The following is a 23374-nucleotide window of genomic DNA, read 5'->3' on the forward strand; positions in this document are numbered from 1 at the left end:
TTTTTTTTAGATTATACACATAAGTGAAATAATATGGTATTTGTCTTTCTCTGACTTATTTCACTTAGTATAGTATTCTTTTGGTCTATCCATGCTATTGCAAATGGTAAGATTTCATTCAAGATAGAGAATCTTAAAAACAGCAAGAGAAAAGCAGTTAGTTACCTACAACATTAGTTTATCAGATGATTTCTCAACAGAAACTTTGCAGGCCAGCCGAGATTGGCACAAAATATTCAAAGTGATGAATAGTAAGGACCTCCAACCAAGATTACTCTACCCAGCAAAGCTATCATTTAGAATTGAAAGACAGATAAAGAGTTTCCCAGACAAGAAAAAGCTAAAGGAATTTATCACCACCAAACCAGTATTACATGAAATGATGAAGGGTTTTCTAGAAGAAGAAAGAGGAGGAGAAGGAGGAATAGAAAATCAGAAAAATAAAATGGCAATAAATACATATCTATCAATAAATACTTTAAATGCATATAGATTAAAAAAATAAATGCATATAGATTAAATGCTCCAGTCAAAAGACACATGATAGCTGTATGTATAAGAAAACAAGACCCTTACATATATATTTGTATACAAGAGACTCTAGATCAAAAGGCACACACAGACTGAAAGTGAAGGGATGAAAAAGTATTTCATGTAAATGGGGGAAAAGACCCTGGGGTAGCAATACTTATATCAGACAATATAGACTTTAAAACAAAAAAAACCCCTCAGAACACTAATTCAAAAAGACATATGCATCCATATATTCATTGTATCATTGTTTTAAATAGCCAAGATGTAGAAGCAACCTAAGAGCCCATCAATAGATAAATGGGTAAAGAAGTGGTACATAGTATATACAATGGCATATTTAGGGGACATACAAAAGAATAAAATAATGCAATGACATGGATAGACCTAGAGGATATAGTACTGAGTGAAATAAGTCACAGAAAGACAAATACCATATCATTTCACTTATATGTGGAATCTCAAGAACAAAATAAATGAATAAACAAAACAGAAACAGCTTCACAGATACAGAGAACAAACTGTTAGTTGCCAGAGGAGAAGGGGGTTGTGGGACTTCATTTAAAAGGTGAAGGGATTAAGAAGCACTAATTGGTGGTTACAAAATAGTCCTGGGGGTGTAAAGTACAGCAGATGGAATATAATCAATAATATCTTAATAACTATGTATGGTGTCAGATGGGTATTAGATTTTCAGGATGCTCACTTTGTAAATTATATAAATGTATAATTACTATATTGTACACCTGAAACTAATATACTATTGCATGCCAATTCTAACTGAAAAATAAAACAAATATTTAAAAAAAGAGACAGTCCCATAGAAGCATTGATGACAGTAGCCAGAAGGTGGCGGCAGGGAACCACATGAGGAGAATTCACTGACTTGGAAAGGCCCTAGATAGACCTTGGGCCTAAGGACCAGCATCTGCCAGAAGTTGGTAGAGGGTATGATGTGTTTCCCAGGAGAAAAAGAAATAGTGACAAGGTTTTCCAGAAGCCCAGGTACTAGTACTAGTGTGTAAAATGAGAGGCCTACATCACAGTGATTATAGACTTCAAAGTTGCTAAAACACTAGATCTTAATTTTAATTTTGTAAAAATATATTTTTTATTTATTTCAGAGAGGAAGGGAGAGGGAGAGAGAGAGAAACATCAATGATGAGAAAAAATCATTGATGGCTGCCTCCTGCACAACCCACACTGGGGACTGAGCCCACAACCCAGGCATGTGCCCTGACTAGGGATTGAACCATGACCTCCTGGTTCATAGGTTGACCACTGAACCACATTAACCAGGCTGCATGCATTCTTAAAAACAATATGAACAACCAGACATGCCTGCTAAGTTACTGCTACGTGCTAGGTGCAGTGAGAAAAGCAGACATGATTGCTGATTTCAAAGATGTTACATTCTAGTGGGAACAACTTACATTTCAGAGGTGAATGACGTATAAAGCAGCAACCGGGAAATAATGGCATTTAGAAATATGGACACACAATTGACATGTGAACTTAGTCTCATTGCTATACCTTGCTGCAAGGGAGGCTAGGAAATACAGGTTTTGTTTTTGCTTTTTAGCTGGGTACATTGACTAGGTTTCAGTTACTAAAGAAAAAGTGATAGAAGAAGGTGGTATTAAAGGATGACTAGTTATCTCCACTTCAGTTGAAAATAAGTGGCTCTTATTAATATTACTACTGCCAAGATGGATTTGTAGGACTCAAAGAATAAATGATGTACAGAGATTATTTGCAGAAGGCTGCTCTTCATTGTTTCCGAAGGCAAGAGAAAGTCACATAACATAAAATTAACGTTTACAAAAACTCTCTCTTGAAGATACATTTTTCATTGATTCTAAAGAGAGGAAGGGAGAGGGAAATAGAAAAAGAGAAACATTGTACCTGCCCAACTGGGGATTGAACCCATATCCCGGGTATGTGCCTGACCAGGAATTGAACCTCAACCCTTCGGTGCACAGGACAATGCTCCAACCAACTGAGCAACACCAGCTAGGGCAAAACTAACCATTTTGAAGTGAGTAATTCAGTGGTATTTAGTACATTCATCATGTACTAAATCTATATAAAATCTGTATATAAAATCTGTCTTAGAGCACTAGTTAAGTATACAATTTTACCTATATGTTCCCAAAAATTCTAGTTTAGCACTTCTTAGTTGGGATTCAGGAATCTGTGTTTTAACAACTCCACCAGGTGATTCTCATCATGAGAGAAGGTTGGGAAACACTGGTTTAACCTATTCTGCATAATTGATATGAATGGAATCATCTAATAAGTGATTTTTTTTTTGAACCGGCTTCTTTCAGTTAGCATAAAGTTTTCAAAGTTTATCCACATGTATCAGTACAGCCATGAGCTGTAGAATAACATTTCAATCAAGGATTGACTGCATTTACAACAGTAGTCCCACCCAAATATATAAAAACCCTGGTTCTTAGTGTCTGCTAACTACCAAGACTTGACCAACCAGAAGCTGGGTTGCCATGGCAACCCAGCGCTGACTGCTTCCTCTTTAGGGTGGTGCCCCAGCACTGACTGCTGAGGGAGCTGCGAATCAGGGCCAGACAGAGGCCTGAAGAGAGAAGCAGGGACTGATCCATTGCCTCTGTGGCAGCTTTTGATCAGGACTTGCCTCTCTCTTTCACTCCAGGCCTGACCAGCAGCCGGGCCTCCATTTCTCTCCAGGCCTCCACTAGGGCTGCTGATCATCCCCGCCTTTCTGATCAGGCCCTGTTGATAGGCCCAGAGATGCTGACTGGCATAGAAATTGACCAATTCGAACAAATTTGGGTGAAGTGTGAGGAACTTATGGCTGCCCAGAAGGAGAAGCTTTTGTCGCTGACCGGCATAGAAACTGACCAATTAGAACCAAATTGGCTGGCAGAGGAGGGCAGTTGGGGGCGAGATCAGACTAGCAGGCAGGGGGGTTAGGGACAATCAAGCAGACAGGTGGAGGCACTTAAGGTCGATCAGGCAGGCAGGCAGGTGAGTCCCAGGTTAGGAGTCAGTGGTCGCAGATTGTGAGAGGGATATCTGATTGGAGAGGGTGAAGGCTGGGCTGAAGGAACCCCCCCTCTGTGTATGAATTTCGTACATTGGACCACTAGTCTATATATATAAAAGGTTAATATGCAAAGTGTCCCCTCAAGAGTTTGATGGGAGACTGGGAGTTCGATCACTTGCTATGATGTGCGCTGATCATCAGGGGGCAGCAGGGAAAGAAGGAAGGCCCCTCATCACTGGCCAGGCCTAGGAACCCTACCCATGCATGAATTTCATGCACTAGGCCTTTAGTAAGATTATAATGGATTGGAAAACTTCCTATCACCTAGTGATGTCATAGCACAACTCATTACTCACGTGTTTGTGGTGATGCTGATGTAAACAAACCTATTACTCTGCCAGTTGAATAAAAGTATAGCATGCACAATTATGCACAGTACCTAATACTTACATGTATTAAATGATACATATCTAGAATTGTGTGATGAGCACTCCCTAAGAAGTTGATTCCCAATGAACTGACTTCTTGATCTCTTGATGTTCCTTCCTTTATGTAATCCCTTCTCATTGAGTGGGGGCAGGGCTTAGGACTTGCTTCTAATGATAATAAATAACTATGTTACTGGCTTGTGTATTTAGAATACTACACTTTTATTGTTGTTTTAGTCTTTTATAAATAGAAAGAGTTAACTATATAACAAAATGTTTGTTGCAAAATAGTATGCCATGTTAGACTAGCAGCAGCCTCACACATCTCGTGTGTACTGAGTCTATTGATTGCATCATTTCTCTTGTGCTTGATGTAATCTCATGTTTTTTACATTGACATGGGCTTGTAGCCTAGGAGCAATAGGCCACACCATATAGCCTAGGTGTGCGCTAGGCTATGCTATCTAGGTTTGTGTAAATGCACACCATGATGTTCAAACAACCACATAATAGTTCCCTCATGGCCCATTTCTTTCTTTTTTTAAACTTGGATTTATTGGGGTAATATTGGTTCACAAACACTATACATGTTTCAAGTGTACCACTCAATAAAAGATCATCTGCACGCTGCATTGTGTGCAGATGATCTTTTAAAGCAAAGTCCCTTGTCATCCCCTTTTTCCCACCTGCCTTTGCCCACCTCCACCATGCCCCTACCCTTTTCCCTCTTGCTATTAACCACGCTATTGTCTGTGTCTATGTGTTATATATGTATGTTTTTTATTTAATCACTTCACCCACTTTCATGCATCCCCCAAGCCACCCACCCCTCCGAAAGCTGTCAGTCTATTTCATGTATCCAGGCCTGTTTCTAATTGGTTCTAACAACACATTTCTGATAATGTCCCCCCATCATTAAGAGGCACCTGACTGAACTTCATTCCTTTTTGCTAGTAAATGACTGAATAGAGGGAGAGAATCCTTTTAGCAGGTTCAGGAGCAGCCCTCCATGTCACATTCTGAACAAAGGCCCCAGCAAATATCGGTTGCCTTACAATTGGGTATAATGGCCCTGAACAGTTTTGCGAAGGCAGACGTTGGTATATGTTACCGAGATTTTGGTATAAGTACCCTCTTCACAGCTAATGGATCCTTGATGCTTTTTTTTTTTTTTTTTTTTTTTTTTTCAAATCAGCAGGTTCGCAACTGCATTAAGCCAACCGTGACAAAACAAAAACAACCCATCCTTGTTTTCTCAGTCTCTCATGCAGCCAGAGGTGGCCACTTAAGCTCCGGGCAATGAGACCCAAGCAGAAGTGCTCTGGGCCTCAGGGAAAAGCTTTTGCTTTCTTGATAAAAGCAAAAAGGCTGCAAAAGAAAGAAAAAAGTAAATTAAAATGTTAACAAAGTAAAAAATGGGGGGGGGAATGATAGAGGTCACAGGAGCCCTTTTCTCATATTTCTGCTCTGAAGCCAGATTTGATGGTTGGGACTGCAGTACTGTGTCTCGGTCATAAAGACTTGATTATGTGGAGATGCAGGCGTTATATCCTTGAGGCACTGAACCTGCACTAATGCCTTCCTATGCAGACAACTCTTGTTATTTTTATTTTTTATTGTTTGAAGCATTACAAAAGTAGTACATATGTCTCCATATTTCCCCCTTGACTTCCCCCAGTCTCCCTACCGGTCACCCCGCCTACGCCTTCACCTCCCCCCCCCCCCCCGTGTCTTGTATCCATTGGTTATGTTTATATGCATGCATACAAGTCCTTCGGTTGATCTCTTACAGCCTCCCCCCCACCTCCCTTGCCTTCCCACTATAGTTTGACAGTCTGATCAATGGTTCTTTATCTCTACAACTATTTTTCCCCATTTAGCTCTTGTTATATGAACAACATAAATTCCTATTTGTTTCAGCCACTGAGAGACAGGTATTCTGCTACTTCTAGCAAAAGTATTTCTAATGAACAACTGATTGGTTTTCCTATACATATCAGAGACAGAGGTTTACAGCTGCTATCCGGGGGAGGGACTCCTAAGGTATCTTATGGCTCACCTCTAACTAGAGTCCAAGACAGCACTTTCCTAATCTGGCTACTGAATTCTAAACATCTAGTCTGTGTGGGTTTGTACAGGCATGAAGTGCCTGGGTCTTCCTGTGTCTTTCTGCCTCACTTGCATTGAGAAAAGGATCATTTATTTATGCCTGTGGTAGTCAACACATCCACAAAGGTTTCCCCAGGAGCCTTTTGACCTTAGCTGTCATCAATTCACAGAGTGGTGCACTGCAGCTGGAGCTCTGGATGAAAGCCCAAATCTGGAGGATGCTGAAAAGAGCTAAAACATGTAATACCTTCTTTCTGCTGAACTTAGAGAGATAGGAGCAGGCAGATAGAAGGGCCAAACGTGAATGGTTAATAAGAGCTTAAAGGAGTATCTTGAGCTTATAATAAGCTCTTTTTTTATTTGAAAACATCTTGCTAATAAGGACATTCTCTCTAGCATTTGCTTAAATATTTTCATATTACTTTAAGATAATTAAAAAAGAACCTGGAGATTTCCCAAGGCTTTGCTTAAGTGACTCACATGTAGAGAAATCTCAGTGTGTGTAATGAGAAGCATAAAACAAGGCTATGAGTGCCTAGAAATGACTTTGCTTTTCTTCTAGAGATCCTGAAATGAGATTATGTTTTGAAATTGAACGAAGAGCTCTGATTTGGGGTTGATAAAATGGGTGAAAATATTTCAAACCTTTTCTTTATATTTAGAAGTACCTTTTATCTCATTTGGAACATGTTACATATTACCAAAGACACTTAAACCATTTCAGTTTCCTAGGACTGTACTGAATTTTAACTACACATGTTTACTCACACAGATCAAGTAAGTGGATTTTGCCAGTTGATATTCCATAGAAACAAAGCAACAAAAGTAAGAAGGGGCAGAAAATATAGTATTCAAACACAAATGATCACTAAGAAGGTATGAGTTCTAAATAAAGTAGATGATCAGGAATCCACAGGAGGTGATTAAGTTAAGGGTCTTGAGACGGGGAGATTACCTGGATTGTCTGAGTTGGCCCTAAGTTTAATCACCAGAGTCTTCAAAATGGGAGGCAAGAAGGTCAAAGGAAGAAGTAGGAGATGTGACAATGGAAGCAAGATACTACACCGCTGGCTTTGAAGACAGAAGGAAGAGCCATGATGCATTTCATAACCTGGAAAAGGCAAGGGAAAGGATTCTTCTCTGGAGCCTCCAACATGAACCAGCCCAGCTGACCCCTTGAGCTGAGCCCCGTGAAACTGATTTCAGACTCTTTCCCATGTGCTCTTAAAGACAATGTGTATTCTGCTGTTGTTGTGTGGAGCATTCTAAAATGTCAATTTAGATCTAGTTGGTTGATTCTATTGTTCAAATCTAAATCATTGTTGGTTTTCAGTTTACTAGTTCTATAATATTACTAAGAGAGGAGTATTGAAGTCTTCAACTCTAATTGTGGACATTTTGATTTCTCCTTTCAGTTCTGTCAGCCTTTGCTGTAGGCATTTTAAAGCTCTGGTATTAAATGATACATATCTAGATTGTGTGATGAGCAGTCCCTAAGAAGATGAGTCCCAGTAAGCTGACCTCTTGATATTCATGCCTTTATGTAATCCCCTCTCATTGAGTGTGGGCAGGACTTGCTTCTAACCGGTAGAATTTGGTAAAGGTGATGGGATGGCTCTCTCTTGATTATGTTGTATGGTAAAGGTGAAATGTCACTCCCATCATTGTTTCACATGATGCAAGGCTCCATTGGAACAGATTACAGTGAGAGATATCTTGACTGGATTGATGACGTAAGTAGGCAGGCTGAGGAAACACATGTGGCAAGGAACTCCAGCCAGCCCCTACGAACAGCAGGTGACCTCTGAAGCCTGAGGATGGCTGCCAAAGGGAAGCCAGAAACAGCCCAGGGCCCTTAGTCATACTGCTGCAAGGAAATGAATTATGCCAAAAACCTGAGTGAGTTTAGGAGTAGATCTTTCCCCATTCAAACTCATGGTGAGACTGCAGCCTTAGCAGACACCTGGATTGCAGATACCCTGAAGCAGAGAACTCAGTTAAGCTGTTCCCTGACTTCTGACTTACAGAAACTGTGAGATAATAAACGCATGTTGTTTTGAGTCACTCAGTTTGTGGTAATCTGTTATGCAGCAATAGAAAACTAATGCATTATATATATATATATATATATATATATATATATATATATATATATATATATATATATGTTGTAATGTCTTCTTAGTGGATAGATCAGTTATGCAGATGTCCCTCTTCAGTCTTCATAATTTTCTTTTCTGGGAAGTCTAACCTGTTTGATGTTCATAAAGTCACCCGAGCTTTCTATTATTAATATTTATATGGTATGTGTTTCCATAATTTTATTTTAAACCTACCTATGTCAGAATATTTGAACTGAGTTTCTTGTAGGCATTCATTTTGGGATGTTCTTTTATTCATTATGGCAATCTCTCTTTTAATTGCTTTATTTAGACCATTTACATTTAATATAGTTATTGATTTGTTTGGATTTAGGTCCACCATTTTATTATTTGTTTTCTCTTTGTTCCCTCTGTTTTTTTGTTCCTCTATTTCTCCTTTCCCAGTTCTTTTAAAATTTCTCTGAGCATTTTTAGTATTCCATTCAATTTATCTCTTCATATATTCTAGAGAATATAATAGACACACTCAAGTTTTTACAATCTACCTAGAATCAATATTTACTAATTCAAATAGAATATAGAAACCATATTAATATATAGGATCCTTTATTCTCCTCCCTTTATGTTGTGGTTGCTGTGTATTATATCTATATTAGAGAGTTTCCTAGGCCTAGCCTGCCATCAGGGCCATGTCCGCAACCCTACTACATCTCTCAAGCTCTGTGGACACTGCCAGTGCCCCGTGATGCTCCACAGATGCTGCCGGCACCCCAAGATGCTTGAAAATGCTGCCGGCACCCCAAGATGCTTGAAAATGCTGCCGGCGCCCTGAGATGCTCCACGGACATTGCTGACACTCTGAGGGGTAGAATGGGGTAGGGAGAGGGCCTGAGAGGTGCTCCATGCACCTCCTGGTGACTGGTCGTTTGGTCCTTATGGCATCATGCTGTTACAGCCACAGGGTTTTTATGATATAGATAGATAATATTTTCTCTTGCTTTTTTCCTATCCCTTTTTAAAATTAAATTTATTGGGGTGACATTGTTTGATATGACTATATAGGTTTCAGATGCGGGTTTCTATGTTACAAGATCTGTATATTGCACCGTGTGTCCACCACCCAAAGTCAAAATATTCTCCTGTCACCATATATTAGGATCCCTTCCACTCACAATCCCCTTCCCTCTGGCAACTACCACACTCCTGCTTGTGTTCACAAGTTTCAATGATATATCACACATATTAGCTTTTTCTGACTGACTGTTTTCACTTAGCATAATATTCTCAAGGTCCATCCATGTTGTTGCAAATGGCAGTATTTCATCCTTTCTTATGGCTGAGTAGTATTCCATTGTGTAAATGTACCACATCTTCTTTATCCAGTCCTCTATTGTAGGACATTTTGGTTGTCTCCATATATTGGCCATCTTGAATTGTGCTGCAAAGAACATAGGGGTGCATATATTTTTAAACTTGAAATATATCCATACACTTTGAAATCCCATTAGACTGTTATAACTTTTGTTTTAAACCAAAAAATATATTTTGAAGAACTGGTGAAGAGAAGAACTTTTCTCAGCTATCCTTTTATAACAGGTCTGCTGGCAATGGATTCTCTTATTTTTTCCTTCTTTAGAGAATAGCTCAATAAATTTATCAGCCTTTTCTAGAAACTTCTTGAAAAACCTTATAACCGTGGTTTTGAACACTATATTCAGTATTTTGCTTTCCTCCATTTCTTTCATTTGTGACCTGTTTCTTTGTCTCTGCATTTTGGCTGCTTCCCTGTTTTGACAGAGTGGCTTTGTGTGGTAGGTGACCTATAGGGCCCAGTGGCTCAACCTCCCCAGTTACCTGAGGTGGACACTCTTGGTGTACCCCTTTGTGGACTGTGTGCAGTCTTGTTGTAGTTAAGCCTTGATTATTGTTGGTATCACTGGGAGGAACTGACGTCCAGGCCAATTGGCTGTGAAGATCAGTTGTGTCTACGATGGGAGAACTTCTGTGCTGGAGACAATCTTATGAGGCAAGACTTGCTTCTGTGGGGCTTTGGTGCTCACTGAGTCTGCCCTCTGAGTGTGTCCCTTATGGATGTGAGGAGTTGTAATCTGGATGGTTATATTCTCACCCCTGGGTACACTGGCTCTTCAATCTCTAAGGAGGTGCTAATTTAGCCTCTGCCTGAGGCCACCTAACAGGAGCTACAGAGAGATCTGCAGATTCTTCTTCTTTGTTTGTGTTTTAGAGGTGCCTAGATGAGGCCCAGCTGTGAATTGATGCGAGCTGTTGCAGGGCCTTGAGCCTTCTTTTGGATGTTCTGGGTTTCACCGACCCAGCTGCAGTTGGTTAGGTAAGTTTAGAATTCAAAGACCAGGCCATTCATACGCAAAAGCCACTGTGCTCAGTTTGGATGGAGTGGAGTCTCAGGGTGGAGAAAACAACAATGGTTTCCGGTCAGCCCTGCCCTAAGAGGCCCCTGGGTCTCAGTGTTTCATGGTAATCACTGCAAGCACCTCTGAGAGAAAGTCGCCCTCGAGTTTTGCCTGCTGCTAGACAGTCCAGTTTTTCCCTGTATGAGTCTGGGTCCCAGAGTCTCACCAGAAATTGGAGTTCAGAGAAGTCGGGAGCTTTTGTCTCCCTCCCGCTTGAAAAAGACAGCTGTGTACTCAGTTGCCAGCCCTCTCTATGTGTCCGCCCCTGTACTTCTGCCTTTTCTTCCGCAGTTTCTGTGAGTCTCAGTGTGCTTTTCTCTTCCCTTCCAGTTGTAGAATTCCCACTCAGCCAGCCTTCCCATGGTTCTGGATTATGTCCATTTTGTCTTTTAGTTGTAGTTTTGAAATTGTTTTGCGAGGCAGCAGTTCAGGTGTTTACATATGCCATCTTGGTTTCTCCACTAAGGTTCTTGAATCTGCTGTTTTAATGCCGTTTGATACATTTGGAATGTTTTCAGTTTTTATATATGCACATATTTTTTTCTGCATTACACTCTCTCTTTTCCTGAGATTGAAAGGCATGAATATTAGACCTTTTGTTATTATTCTACAGATCCTTATGATTATGCTTATTTACCTCTTAAGTTTTCCTCTTTGTTGTTTAGGTTGGATAAGTTCTCTTGTTCTATCTTCACATTTACTGACTCATTCATCCTCATTTTGCTATTGAGCCCATCTAGTTACTTTTAAAATTTCAGTTATTATACTTTCAGTTATAACATTTCAACTTGGTTCTTCTTTTATCGCACTCCTTTGCAGAGACATTCTATCTTTACACTCATTTCAAGATTGTTTGCTCTCATTGAAACATTTTTTATAACAACTGCTTCAAATTATTTTTTAGATAATTCAAAAATTTGTGTCATGTCATCTCAGCATTTGGTGTCCTTTGATTGCCTCTTGTAGTTGAGATTTTTTGGTTTTTCATGTGCTGAAAATTTTTGGCTTGTATCCTAGACATATTTAATAGTGTGCTGTGGGGTCTTATATCTTGTTTTAATCCTAAGGAGTAACATTCATATATTTGTTTTAGTTTGTAGTCCACATGGTTGAGTCCAGATCACAAGTTCTGACCTGCCTTTTGTGGATCATGGCTCCAAAGTCACTCAAGTTTTAAAAACTTTGCAGTGTTATTTAGAATAGTCTCGCAGGTGTTTTATCCAGTGGCTAGTCTAGGGTGATCTGATCCTTAGTCCAATTGTCAGTCTTTGATATATTGTTTAAGATCAGACCCCCAAACAAGTCAAGGTGAATCTAGCAGTTCATAAGGACTTGATAGGATTCGTTCCCCCAAACTCCTCCCTCTCCATAATCTTTCTACTACTCTGCAGTTCTTGGAGTTCCCCATTTTTCTCCTTTGGCAAGAAATCTGAGTCTTTGTTTACTTCTCTCTGCTTTGCACTCCTTGCAACTTTGTCCATATCTGGGGCCAAGAAGCAGGAGGACAGAGAGGGGAAAATATCAATGGGAGTTTGCCCCCACTATTTGGGAACCTTAGCTACTCCAGCCATAGAGAAAGGGTCCTCTACCCCTTAGCATTTTAAGCACTTGATAGGACTGCTCCCTCCATTGTCACTGTGAAAGGGAGATTGCCTATTGGTTAGGGTGTGAGAGAATTTAAAAAAAAATTAAAAATGGTGGTCTTTGTTATTTTCTCTGAACTTTAGATCTATTTCCTACTCTTACTGGTGCTCTCTGTCCATGTTGATGCCACCTTATGGGATTTGGGCTGCCTTAAGTCCAGTACAGTGGCTACTGGAGGGAAGAAATAATAAATTCACTGCCAGTTGTTATACTTCAAATTCTGGTAATTCATACTCAATTTACCTGGTACAATTTATGTTGTAAAGTCCTTAAGTAGTTGCGCCATGCATTCTGTTCAGGTTTATTGCTGCATTCAGATTGTTGTTGTCTGCATTTGTTATTGTTCTGTGTTAACTGGAATCAGAACCCTTGTATTGTATAGGTTAGTTTTCCTACATAAATATGTATAGATAATGGAGTGTTTTCTTTGTAGTATATTTGTGTTGGGAATAATTTTTTCATACTCTACATGAGGCAACAGATTTATATGATAAATACTCTTCTGGATACCTATCACTCTGGAATAAATCACTCTTAAACATAGTAGCTTAAAATAACATAAATAAGTTTAGTATTACCTCATAGATTCAGGCATTGATTAGGGTCAGCTAGGTGGTGCTTCCTTGTTTATGTTTACAACAAGATTGTGACTGGGAATGAAATAATTTGAAGGCTCACTCATTCATGTATGTGGTATATGGCCTGAGAACACTTAAACAGCTGGGGCTCCTGTGGTGTTTATTTCTGTTTCTATGTGGTTTCTCCAGCACAGCAATGTCAAGGTAGATAGATTTCTTTTTTATTTTCTACACCGATAACTTGTGAAGTGAAGTCATAAAAGGCAGTCTAGTTTCAACCTGGCTCACTCTCATGCTACACATATATTACAATATGATTACCACCATAGTGTTAGTTAACACCTCTATCATGTCACAGAATTATCATTTCATTTTTGTGGTGAGAACATCTAAGATCTACTTTCTCAGCAACTTTCAAGAATACAGTATAGTGTTGTTGTCTATAATCACCATGTTGTGCATTTGTTCTCCAGAACTTATTCATCTTATAAATGGAAGTTTGACCAACAGCTCCCCATTTCCCCGCCATTGGGCCCTGGTAATCACCATTCTACTCTGTGACATAATGCAGTATTTGTCTTTCTGTGTCTGACTTATTTCACTTAACACAATACCTTCAAGGTCCATCTATGTGTTGCGACTTAAAAGTTTGACCTTTCCCTGCCATTTTCCGATGGTCTTAGGCGACTCTGCTAGCGGTTCTCAACCTGTGGCTCCAGACATTGGAAAGGTTGAGAACCGCTGCTGTAGAGCCTAAGACCATCGGAAAACACAGATATTTACATTACAATTCATACAGTAGCAAAATTACAGTTATGAAGTAGCAACGAAAATAATTTTATGGCTGGGGGTCACCAAAACATGAGGAACTGTGTTAAAGGGTTATGGCATTAGAAAGGTTGAGAACCACTGGTCTAGATGAATAGGAGAGAATCTAGCAAAAGTCTATATAAAGCGGTTCTCTTAAAGAAGGTCCTAAGCAAGCTTGCCAGAGTGTTCACTTAGAGAGGAACCAGGAAGGCTCCCATAGTCTAAATGCCTTTCCTACCCAATGCCACGCCTACCTATTATGGCTTCTTTTAGCTAAGCATTGCTTTCTCCAACGAATCCTCTTAAAAGTGCAAACGCCTCTGGGCGAGAAATCTGGGCAGTTAGTATGCGTTTCAATAAACACTATATGAATCCAGTGCTAGGCCCTGGGGATTCAGCGATTTCACAATTTGGTCTCTCTTCTTCCTTGAGGTTTTATGCTTCAGACACTTTATAATTTTTTCCCCAGAGGTGGGCCTGGTCCTGAGAACCCTCCAAAGATTTCCTGGGCTACCAAAAGGTCAAGGTAAACGGACCACCAGGCTTCCCCCCGCCCCTCCCTCTGCTGCTCATCTGCCCAGAATGGTAAATGTTCAGTTCCTTTAAACCCTTTCCCAGCCCTGACCGGTTTGGCTCAGTGGATAGAGTGTAGGCCTGCAGACTGAAGGGTCCCAGGTTCAATTCCGGTCAAGGGCATTACCTTGGTTGCGGGAGGTGTGCAGGAGGCAGCTGACTGATGTTTCTTTTTTTTTTCTTTTTATTGATTATGGTATCACATAATTGTCCTCATCCCCCCATTCCCATCCCAAACCCCTCCCTACATATGCTCTCACCCCCTGTGATCATCATCCTCCATTGATGTTTCTAAGTCTCTCCTTCTCCCTTCCTCTCTGTAGAAAATCAATAAAATATATTAAAACAAAACACCCTTTCCCAGAATTAAGAAGTCAGTCTATTTCCCAAGGGGTAAAGGATGCATTTCAACGCTCTCCCCATATCCCCACCCCTGTGGGTCCCCATTTTATGGCAGACTAAGGCAGAGGTTTGAATGAAGCCTGGCAGATTCTGGGACTCCAGGAACCCAGACGGCCTGGCCAGGTACACCAGAAGCGGGGGGAGGGGGGAGGTGGCGCGCGCGCAGAGAGGCCGGGGGCTGGCGGGCTGGGCAGTGGGTGGGAGGACCACAGCCAGCCTCGCTCCAGCGGCGGGCCCACGCCGGGCCCCGCGCCGGGGAACAGGTGCGCGGGCGGGGGGCGGCGCTTGGGGATCCTGCGCACTGCGCGCTCCCCTCCCCCGGCCGGCCGCCCGCAGGAGGAGGAGCCGTGGTCACCGCCACTCGGGCTGGCAGGTCGGCGGCGCCAAGTCAACCCACCGACGGCGCGGGCTGCCGATCGGCGCGCGGGCGGCGCGGGCGGCGGGGACCATGGAGCCCGGGGGTGACGCGGCGCGCCGGGGCCTGGGGCGGGCGGCCCGGGCGCTGCCCCCGCGGCTGCTGCTGCTGCTGCTGCCTCCGCTGCTGCTGGGTCGGGGGCTGCGTGGGGCGGCCGCGGCCTCCTCCTCTGGGGCGGCGGCCGAGGACAGCAGCGCCATGGAGGAGCTGGACACGGAGCAGGAGGCGGAGGAGAGCCACCGGCAGGACAGCGTGAGCCTGCTCACCTTCATCCTGCTGCTCACGCTCACCATCCTCACCATCTGGCTCTTCAAGCACCGCCGGGTGCGCTTCCTGCACGAGACCGGGCTGGCCATGATCTATGGTGAGCACCCCCCCCCCCCCGCCCCAGCCCACCGCCCCGCCACCCCTGGGCCCGGCCGCCGCGGTTCCCCCCCCGCCCCCCCACTCGCTGTCCTGCCTTCACTCTCAACGTGTCTCGTTCCTTTTCCCGCGGAGACGGTGTGGGCTCCCAAGGTCAATGTCTGCATTTGCTGGGCTTCCCACCCCATTTCCACGTCTCTTCGTGGGGAAGCAGGAAAAGGGAAGGCACAGAGGGGACCTGGATCTCTGCCCCGGGTTCTGGCTGGCCCCCGCCCCCCATCGCGACCGGGACCCCCGCCCCAGTTCAGCTCAGTGAGGAGGGGTGCGACCTGGCAGGAGGGGGTGATTCCGCCAGGGACCGCGCCACCCCAGGAGTCAGGCCACGGGAGGGTGGGAACCGGGGCTGAGGGGGCTTGGTGTGGGCTGGTGGGGCCTGGTGGATGGATGCCAAGTCCATGGTCGACCTGTCTGGGCGTCCACTTCGGAGGCCGGTGTGTCCTGGTCTCTGGTGAGTGAAGTGGGGACACGGAGCGCCCAGGAAGGTGAGTGTGGTCAGCACCCATCGGCGTGTCCGCACGCCTTTCCCCCTCGTGTCCGGATGGGAAGTTAGACCAGGTCCCTGCCTTCTGGGGCGGAGAGGAGCTTTGTTTTCCCCAGACCGACACATCTGAAGAAGCGTTTGTCAGCGTATGAACAGGCAAAGTAGTGGTTTTCCTTGGGGCGTCAGCCTTCCTTGTCTGGTTTGATGGCACGTGGTGTGTCACATGCACAGAGGCTCGTACAAACCTCCTGTCATTACAGAGGTGTCATTTAGCCATCATCTGAATCCTCCCCCTCTACCCCCTCCAAGCCCCCCCTGCCTGCGCCCCTTCCAGGACCCCAAACTGGGACCAGTATTCCAATTTTGAATTTAACACAGCGGAGCGCAAGCCTGTGCCGGTGTCCTCATGTGAAATGGATGAGCCCGCTTCACAGCAGTTCCCAATAGGCAGCGTTTGGCTTGATCGCTTCTCCTGGAGCGATCTCTCCACTCCATATCCATCCAGGAGCGAATGGAAAGCAGACGCCTTAATCTTTAATGTGAAAATTACCCTTGGCCCCGGGCCTTGCTTCCTCATGGTTCTGGATTGGTTGCTGCCAGCCCAGGCTCTCGGCCACCCAGTGTAGGAAGTGCTGTCGGGAGCCCCGGGCTTTTGAGGGGCCATCGGCCCCCACAGATGTTAAATTGAAACAGGACCGGGCCCAACACTGAGTCTGTTTGTAGCAAATTCCAGGTATAATCCTTGGCCTGTTTGCCTGGCCGTACTTGAGCTCTGTGGTCTGTGTCAGTTGGTGACAAATGTTTGGAGCCAAGGCTGCAGTTAAGCTAGGGGGTTTCCTGAGCAGAGAGCAGCGTGTGGTGTTCAAGAATGTTGTCATTTCTGGCCATGGACTCTGAGCTCTAAAGCAAATGAAGACTGCCTTTATATTATGTGGCCTTGAAAATATTTTTCTTTTATATCCCCTATATCCAATTCATTAGAGTACAATGTGAAATACCGTTAGAAGGTACAATAGCTTTGACAGGCTCCTAAGCACATACTGAAGTGCATAGACAAGAAATGGGGATTTAAAAATACATTTTTTGAGGAGTACTCCGTGTTCTTAGGAGCTCAGTCACCTTTGTCTTGAGGCTTAGAAACAGCAGTGGAATTTTCCTTTGCTGATAGGTGCTTTTTAAACTCATCACAAGCTTTTAGCCACTGGAGCCATGCTACACTGTGTTGTTTCATTTCGTGTCACCAGAATCTAGTTTAATTGATGATTGTTCAGAAAAGGCAACATCATCTCATAGCGTGCCGTGTCATTTTTGTACTCCGTCTTTGGGTCTTAGTGTTGCTTTGAAATGCATGAAGAGATTTCGTTTGTCAATATATGATGTCCTGGGTTATACCAAATACTAATATTTTGATGTGGTTGCATATAATTGTAAGAAAACATTTTTCTCTTTTAGGGATATTTACTCTCTGTTTCAAGATGCTTCCCCAATCAGAATTCTAATGTCATCTGATTAGCTCATTATGCATTATGTACTGAAGACTGTTGTGATTCTGATAAAAAATTCAGTATGAAAATCTTTGGACACTTAAGTAGATGCAGTACAGATTTTTCAGGACTTCTCTTTTTTAATATTAAGAAATCAGATTGCATTGGTCGAGATCAATAGAGGAAGTGAGTAATTGTCCTATTGCCTCTGAGTAATAAAGGACAAAAACAACTGTTGCTGCATGCTGATGACCAGCTTCATTTCTGGAGGTAAACAATTTAACTTTTGCATGTGGGCAAATTTTTATGAGTGAAAGAGTTCAACTGTGAATTTCAAAACTCTTCATTTTGAAATAAAAAAAACACCTAATTTCTGCCCAGCTGGTGTTTCTCAGTTGTTGAGCATTGATCTATGAACTAGGCCAGTGATCGGCAAACTCATTAGTCAACAGAGCCCAATATCAACAGGACAACGATTGAAATTTCTTTTGAGAGCCAAATTTTTAAAACTTAAACTTCTTCTAATGCCACGTCTTCAAATTAGAGTCGCCCAGGCCATGGTATTTTGTGAAAGAGCCATACTCAAGGGGCTAAAGAGTCACATGTGGCTCTCAAGTCTCAGTTTGCCAATCACGGAACTAAGAGATCACAGTTCAATTCCTGGTCGAGGGCACATGCCCCGGTAGCAGGCTCGATCCCTGGTAGGGGCGTGCTGGAGGCAGCTGATTGATGATTCTCTCTCATCATTGATATTTACATATCTCTCTCTCTCTTCATTCCTCTCTCTAAAATTAAAAAACAAACAACAACACCTAAAAATCTAATATCTGCAACTTAAAAATATTTAAGTGGTACTTTAATCTGAGTGGGAAGGCTTTTATATATGTAGTAATGAATTAAAACGAATTGGGATTATATATATATATATATATATATATATATATATATATATATATATAATATATATTTGCCAGTATAGTCATAAAATATCTGTGGAAGGACATGCAATAGACGAAGTCACATTGGTTTCCTTGGTGAGCGGGAGAGTGGGTAGGAACTAGGTGTCCATGACATAGGGGTGGGCGGGAGAGAGCGCTCTCTACCCTTTTGTGCTATTTGATTTTCAAACTATGGAAGTGTGTCCATGCCTTCATTCTGTGGCATTTATGATGGTATTTTAAGATGCTCCTCAGATCATCCAATTTGATACCCACTTCTCCCTATTTACATCACATTATGTTGTCAGTTTTCTGTGACCTTTCCATTGTCTGTATCCATGGAGCTTCCAGAGCCCTGTTCCTGGAATTGAGACAATATGGGGGAAGGGGAAGATTCTTGCCCTCCCTCTCTCCTTCTTTTTATCCCATTATTACCAATGAATAGCTGGTATTGCATTAGGAGTGGAGTGTACAAATAGATCTAATTACAACACTTACTTTGATGCAAAGGACCTAAGGACTGTAAGAGACAGACACCCTGTGAATGCTTACCATTGAAACGGAAAGAACTTCCCCATCGACCAGAGGAGAGCTGTAAGCACTCCTCCCTGACAGAAGCCCCAGACAGCTGCAAGGAAAGGTGACCACAGACCAGACTCCAGGGAAGTTGAAAGCAGCGCCCCAGACCTTGCCACGGGAGCAAGGCCACCAGTCTAACCTGTTTTGTCAGGGCAGGGAGCTCCCAGCTGTCTGGCTGTGTAGTGATTAAGTGCCATCCTAAAGTTACTGGGCACAGCGTGTCTGTGCGGCAGAAATAGCAAGTGTTCGAGGCAGGGAAAGCTGGTATAAACAGACTGTGTCAGTTAATTGTGGTTCTCCCTCATGTGTACAGTAGTTCCACTTCCCCCGTAATGTTTCTGTGACAACTGATACGGCTCCAAAATATCTAACTTGGCCACGCCAGCCTGCCACCTGCTTCTTGTCCCCCCCCCCACCCTGCTCCCCGCCTATCAACTTTCCAAGCCCATGTGGGTCGGCCCCTCCAGAGTCCGTGGCCCGTAGCCTCATTGTTGCTTTGTAGGAGCTGGATTGCTAAGCATAGCCTGAGAGTGGGTTCATAGGCAGAGTCTGAATGGGAGAAATAGGACTTTCTGCAGTAGCATGGAGTTAACATACGACCCTGTGAGCAAACGTTTTGGTAGCACCTTCTTTCTGGTTAATCAGGAGCACTCATTTTTTTTTATTTTTTTTTAAGAACTCATCACTTTTGGCCCTAGTTTGGGGCAGCGCTGTGTGGTCACATGTTGGTTCAAATGCTGGCCTGGTTACTTACAAAGCTGTGTATAACAAGGAATAAGCTCTCTGAGCCTTTATTTCCTCTTATCAGAAGTGGAGACAAGGACATCTTGCTTCCCTGCACATAGTCAGTTTGGTTCAAATAAAGTCATTAAAAAAGTGGAGACAATGCCACTCACCTTACAGGGTCATTGCATGAAAGAGGTACTCTAAAGGCAGGGGCAGTTTCTGGTACTTAAACACTGGTAAACATTAGTTTCCACTCTCACTTTAGACTTTGTGATTCTTTGCTCATCATTGCTATTTGGGGTTGGTTCATTCCATAAAGACCTGCTATAATTTGACAATGCATTCGGATACAGTTCGGGGGATGAGGAGACCAGTAATTTTTCGCTATTTGTTAGGCTATTTGTTAATAACTAGAAAAAAATGTACAGTATAGGTACCTTGCTCTTTTATCCAAAAGACTCAATTCGTACACTTTCTTCTTCAGAAATCCTGGCATTAATTAGCATGTTATGTTACTTGCACTGCAGTATTTGTTGCAGTAGAAACAAGGATTTGTTGCAATACTCATCAAGAAGGCACTGGTCAAAGGCAGCTGTCCACATATATTGTTGTGGAAAAAACAAGGCACAGAACAGCATGTGTGGTATTCTCTCTTTTATGTAATACTAGAGGCCTGGTGCACGCAATTCGTGCATGGGTAGGGTCCCTAGGCTTAGCTGGTGAACAGGGCGGATTAGGGCCTTCCTTCCCCTGGCTGCCAGCTGTCATCTGGGGCCTTCCTTCATTCCATGCCACTCCCTGGTGGTCAGCACACATAAAAATTTTTATATTAGCCTTTTGTTATATAGGATATATATGTATATATACATACACTGTCTAGACATTTATATATGACATGTGTGCGTCTCTGGAAAGATACACAAACTTAGCAGTGGTTATATTTTGGGAGTGGGACCAGTTGTTGGAGAGATGGAGGGAGATGTTACTTTTCCCTTTATATTCTTCTGAGTGGCTTGAAATTCCTGTAATAATGACACATTACTTTTGCAATTGAACGTTGCTTTAAAATAAAGCAAATGGCTTCTATGTAGCAAGAAATGAATTAGAAATAGATTATAGTTATGTGGTTAGGTAGCATTAGTTAAAAGTTTTTTTTTTTCAAATGACGTTTCCCCCTGAAAGTGTTTCTTAGAACTTTCAGGAGTTAACCTTTTTTAGAATGATGCAATTAGAAAATCACCATTTCACAACCCCCAATGATAATGCTTTAGATAAGGATGTTCAATGAATTCAAGAGTTGTAGGTAAGTCTTAGCTGGTTTGGCTCAGTGGATAGGGCAATAGCTTGTGGACTGAAGGGTCCTGGATTTAATTCTATAGGGGGCATGCAGCTTATCAATAATTCTCTCACATCATTGATGTTTCTCTCTCTCTCTCTCTCCCCCTCTCCCTTCCTCTCTGAAATCAATGAAAAAATATATTTTTTAAAAAGTTGTTGGTGAGTACTAGCTGGTTTGGCTCAGTGGATAGGGCAACAGCTTGCGGACTAAAGGGTCCTGGGTTTAATTCTGGTTAAGGGCTCAATCTCCAATAGGGGTTGTGCAGGAGGCAGCCGATCAATGATTTTCTCTCATCGATATTCCTATCTCTTTCTCCCTTCCTCTCTGGAATCAATAAAAATATATATAATAAAAGGAAAAAAAAAAGAAACACTGCCTTTATAATTATTCAAAGTGTATATATATATATATATTTGGAGACACCCTATAAATGGAGCTGGGGTCTCTGATAGCATAGAGCTGCCATGCCAGGTCTTCATACGTCTGGACTCCTTTTATGTGAGAGAGAAACGTGTCCTTGTTATTTGCTACTGAACCTAATTGTACCTTTTACTTACACCAGGCTCTGACTTCCACTTGGAACTTGATGTGACATACGAGGCTGTTTCAAGGACCCAAGGCAGATGTTTATGACTACAGTGGATATGGCGTTGCTTGGGATTCTAAAGGACGCTGAAGAATAGGCAGTACAGTCCTAGAGAAAGGGTTTTAGGAAAGGGTTAACATTTATTATTTTTTATTTTTAATATATATTTTATTGATTTTTTTACAGGGAGGAAGAGAGAGAGATAGAGAGCTAGAAACGTTGATGAGAGAGAGACATCGACCAGCTGCCTCCTGCACACCCCCCACCGGAGATGTGCCCGCAACCAATGCACATGCCCTCGACCGGAATCGAACCTGGGACCCCTCAGTCCGCAGACCGACGCTCTACCACTGAGCCAAACCGATTTTGGCAGGAAAGGGTTAACATTTAAAGTACCACTTACATTTGCTAACTGTTTTGGGCATCTGACTATCGTCCACACATTTAGTGATTTGCTAGAAAGACTCATGGGATTCCGAGACATTTGTAGCTGTAGTTATGATTTATTACAGTGATAGGATACGCAGCAGGATCGGCAAGAGAAAAAGATGTAAGAGGTGGAATGTGGAAGAATCTAGATGTAGGTTTCTAAAGTTCTCCCTTAGGGGATTGGGGAGGGCTTTCACAGAGCAAGCTTCTTCCTCCAACAGTTAAACTCATGCCTAGTGTTTCTGCCTCAGGAAGCTTGCTTAAGACACAGACTTTTTTTATTTTTTTTATTTTATTGGGACTTATCTTACTGAAATTTCTGACTCCCAGAAAAAAAGCAGGTGTTCACCATAAATCACACTTGCAGAAACAATTAATTTAACCAGGCTGGTATGGCAGAATTCAGTATTCCAGGCACACAAAGCAACCCTCTCATTTGGGAGCATACGGAATATTTTATAGGTCAAGTTCCCAGGACCAATGATGCAAGCAGGTCCTCCTAGAGATAACAATGTCAGGCCTACTGTGTTAACTCTTTCCTGCAGATTACACGTGGTGTTCCTGCGGGCACACTCTTTTATTTTGTGTCATCCACACTTTTATTTTTAAAATGACTATTTTTTTAGATTTATTATTTTATTTTTAAATTGTCACAAGTAAAATTGACTTTTGATGCACAGTTGTATGGATTCTAACATTTGTGTAGATCTGTGCAACCACTGCCAAAATCGAAACGAACACTAGTTTCATCATCCTAAAACTCTCATGCTACCATCTCACTCTGACAACTACTGACCTTATTCTCCATCACTATAGTTTTGTCTTTTCAAATATGTTGTAGAAAGCGGACCTTTCAATATCTAATCTTTTGGTATTAGTTTTTTTTTCACTCAGCATAATGCCTTTGAGATTCACCCATGTTATTACATGTTATCTATAGTTAGTTCATTTATTTATTTATTTTTATTTTTTAAAATATATTTTATTGATTTTTTTTACAGACAGGAAGGGAGAGGGATAGAGAGTTAGAAACACTCATGAGAGAGAAACATCGATCAGCTGCCTCCTGCACACCTCCCACTGGGGATGTGCCTGCAACCATTACGTGCCCTTGACTGGAATTTAACCTAGGACCCTTCAGTCTGCAGGATGACGCTCTATCGTTTTTATTGCTGAGTCAGATTCCATTTTATGGACATAACAGGTTGTTTATTCATTTGCCAGTTGAAGAACAACTGGGTTGTTTCCAATTTTGTGTGTGATTATGAATAGAGCTACTATAGACATTAGTTTATGGGTTTTTATGTGAACATAACTTTTCATTTTTCTATGGTAAA

General features: G+C 42.4%; 1 protein-coding gene across 2 annotated transcripts in view; it reads left to right on the forward strand.

The window, feature by feature from the left end:
- The first annotated feature begins 14958 nt into the window (after nucleotides 1–14958).
- SLC9A7 (solute carrier family 9 member A7) overlaps nucleotides 14959–23374 on the forward strand; it is a 102662-nt gene continuing 94246 nt past the window's right edge. The window contains exon 1 of one of the 2 annotated variants that reach the window (XM_036460547.2): nucleotides 14959–15416. In XM_036460547.2, the coding sequence (XP_036316440.1) occupies nucleotides 15086–15416 (331 nt within the window). In that variant the 5' untranslated portion in view covers nucleotides 14959–15085. The remainder of the gene's footprint in view (nucleotides 15417–23374) is intronic. The other variant, XM_036460548.2, reaches the window with a different exon arrangement.

Source organism: Pipistrellus kuhlii, unplaced genomic scaffold (genome assembly GCF_014108245.1).
Source record: "Pipistrellus kuhlii isolate mPipKuh1 unplaced genomic scaffold, mPipKuh1.p scaffold_m20_p_32, whole genome shotgun sequence".
NCBI lineage: Eukaryota > Metazoa > Chordata > Mammalia > Chiroptera > Vespertilionidae > Pipistrellus > Pipistrellus kuhlii.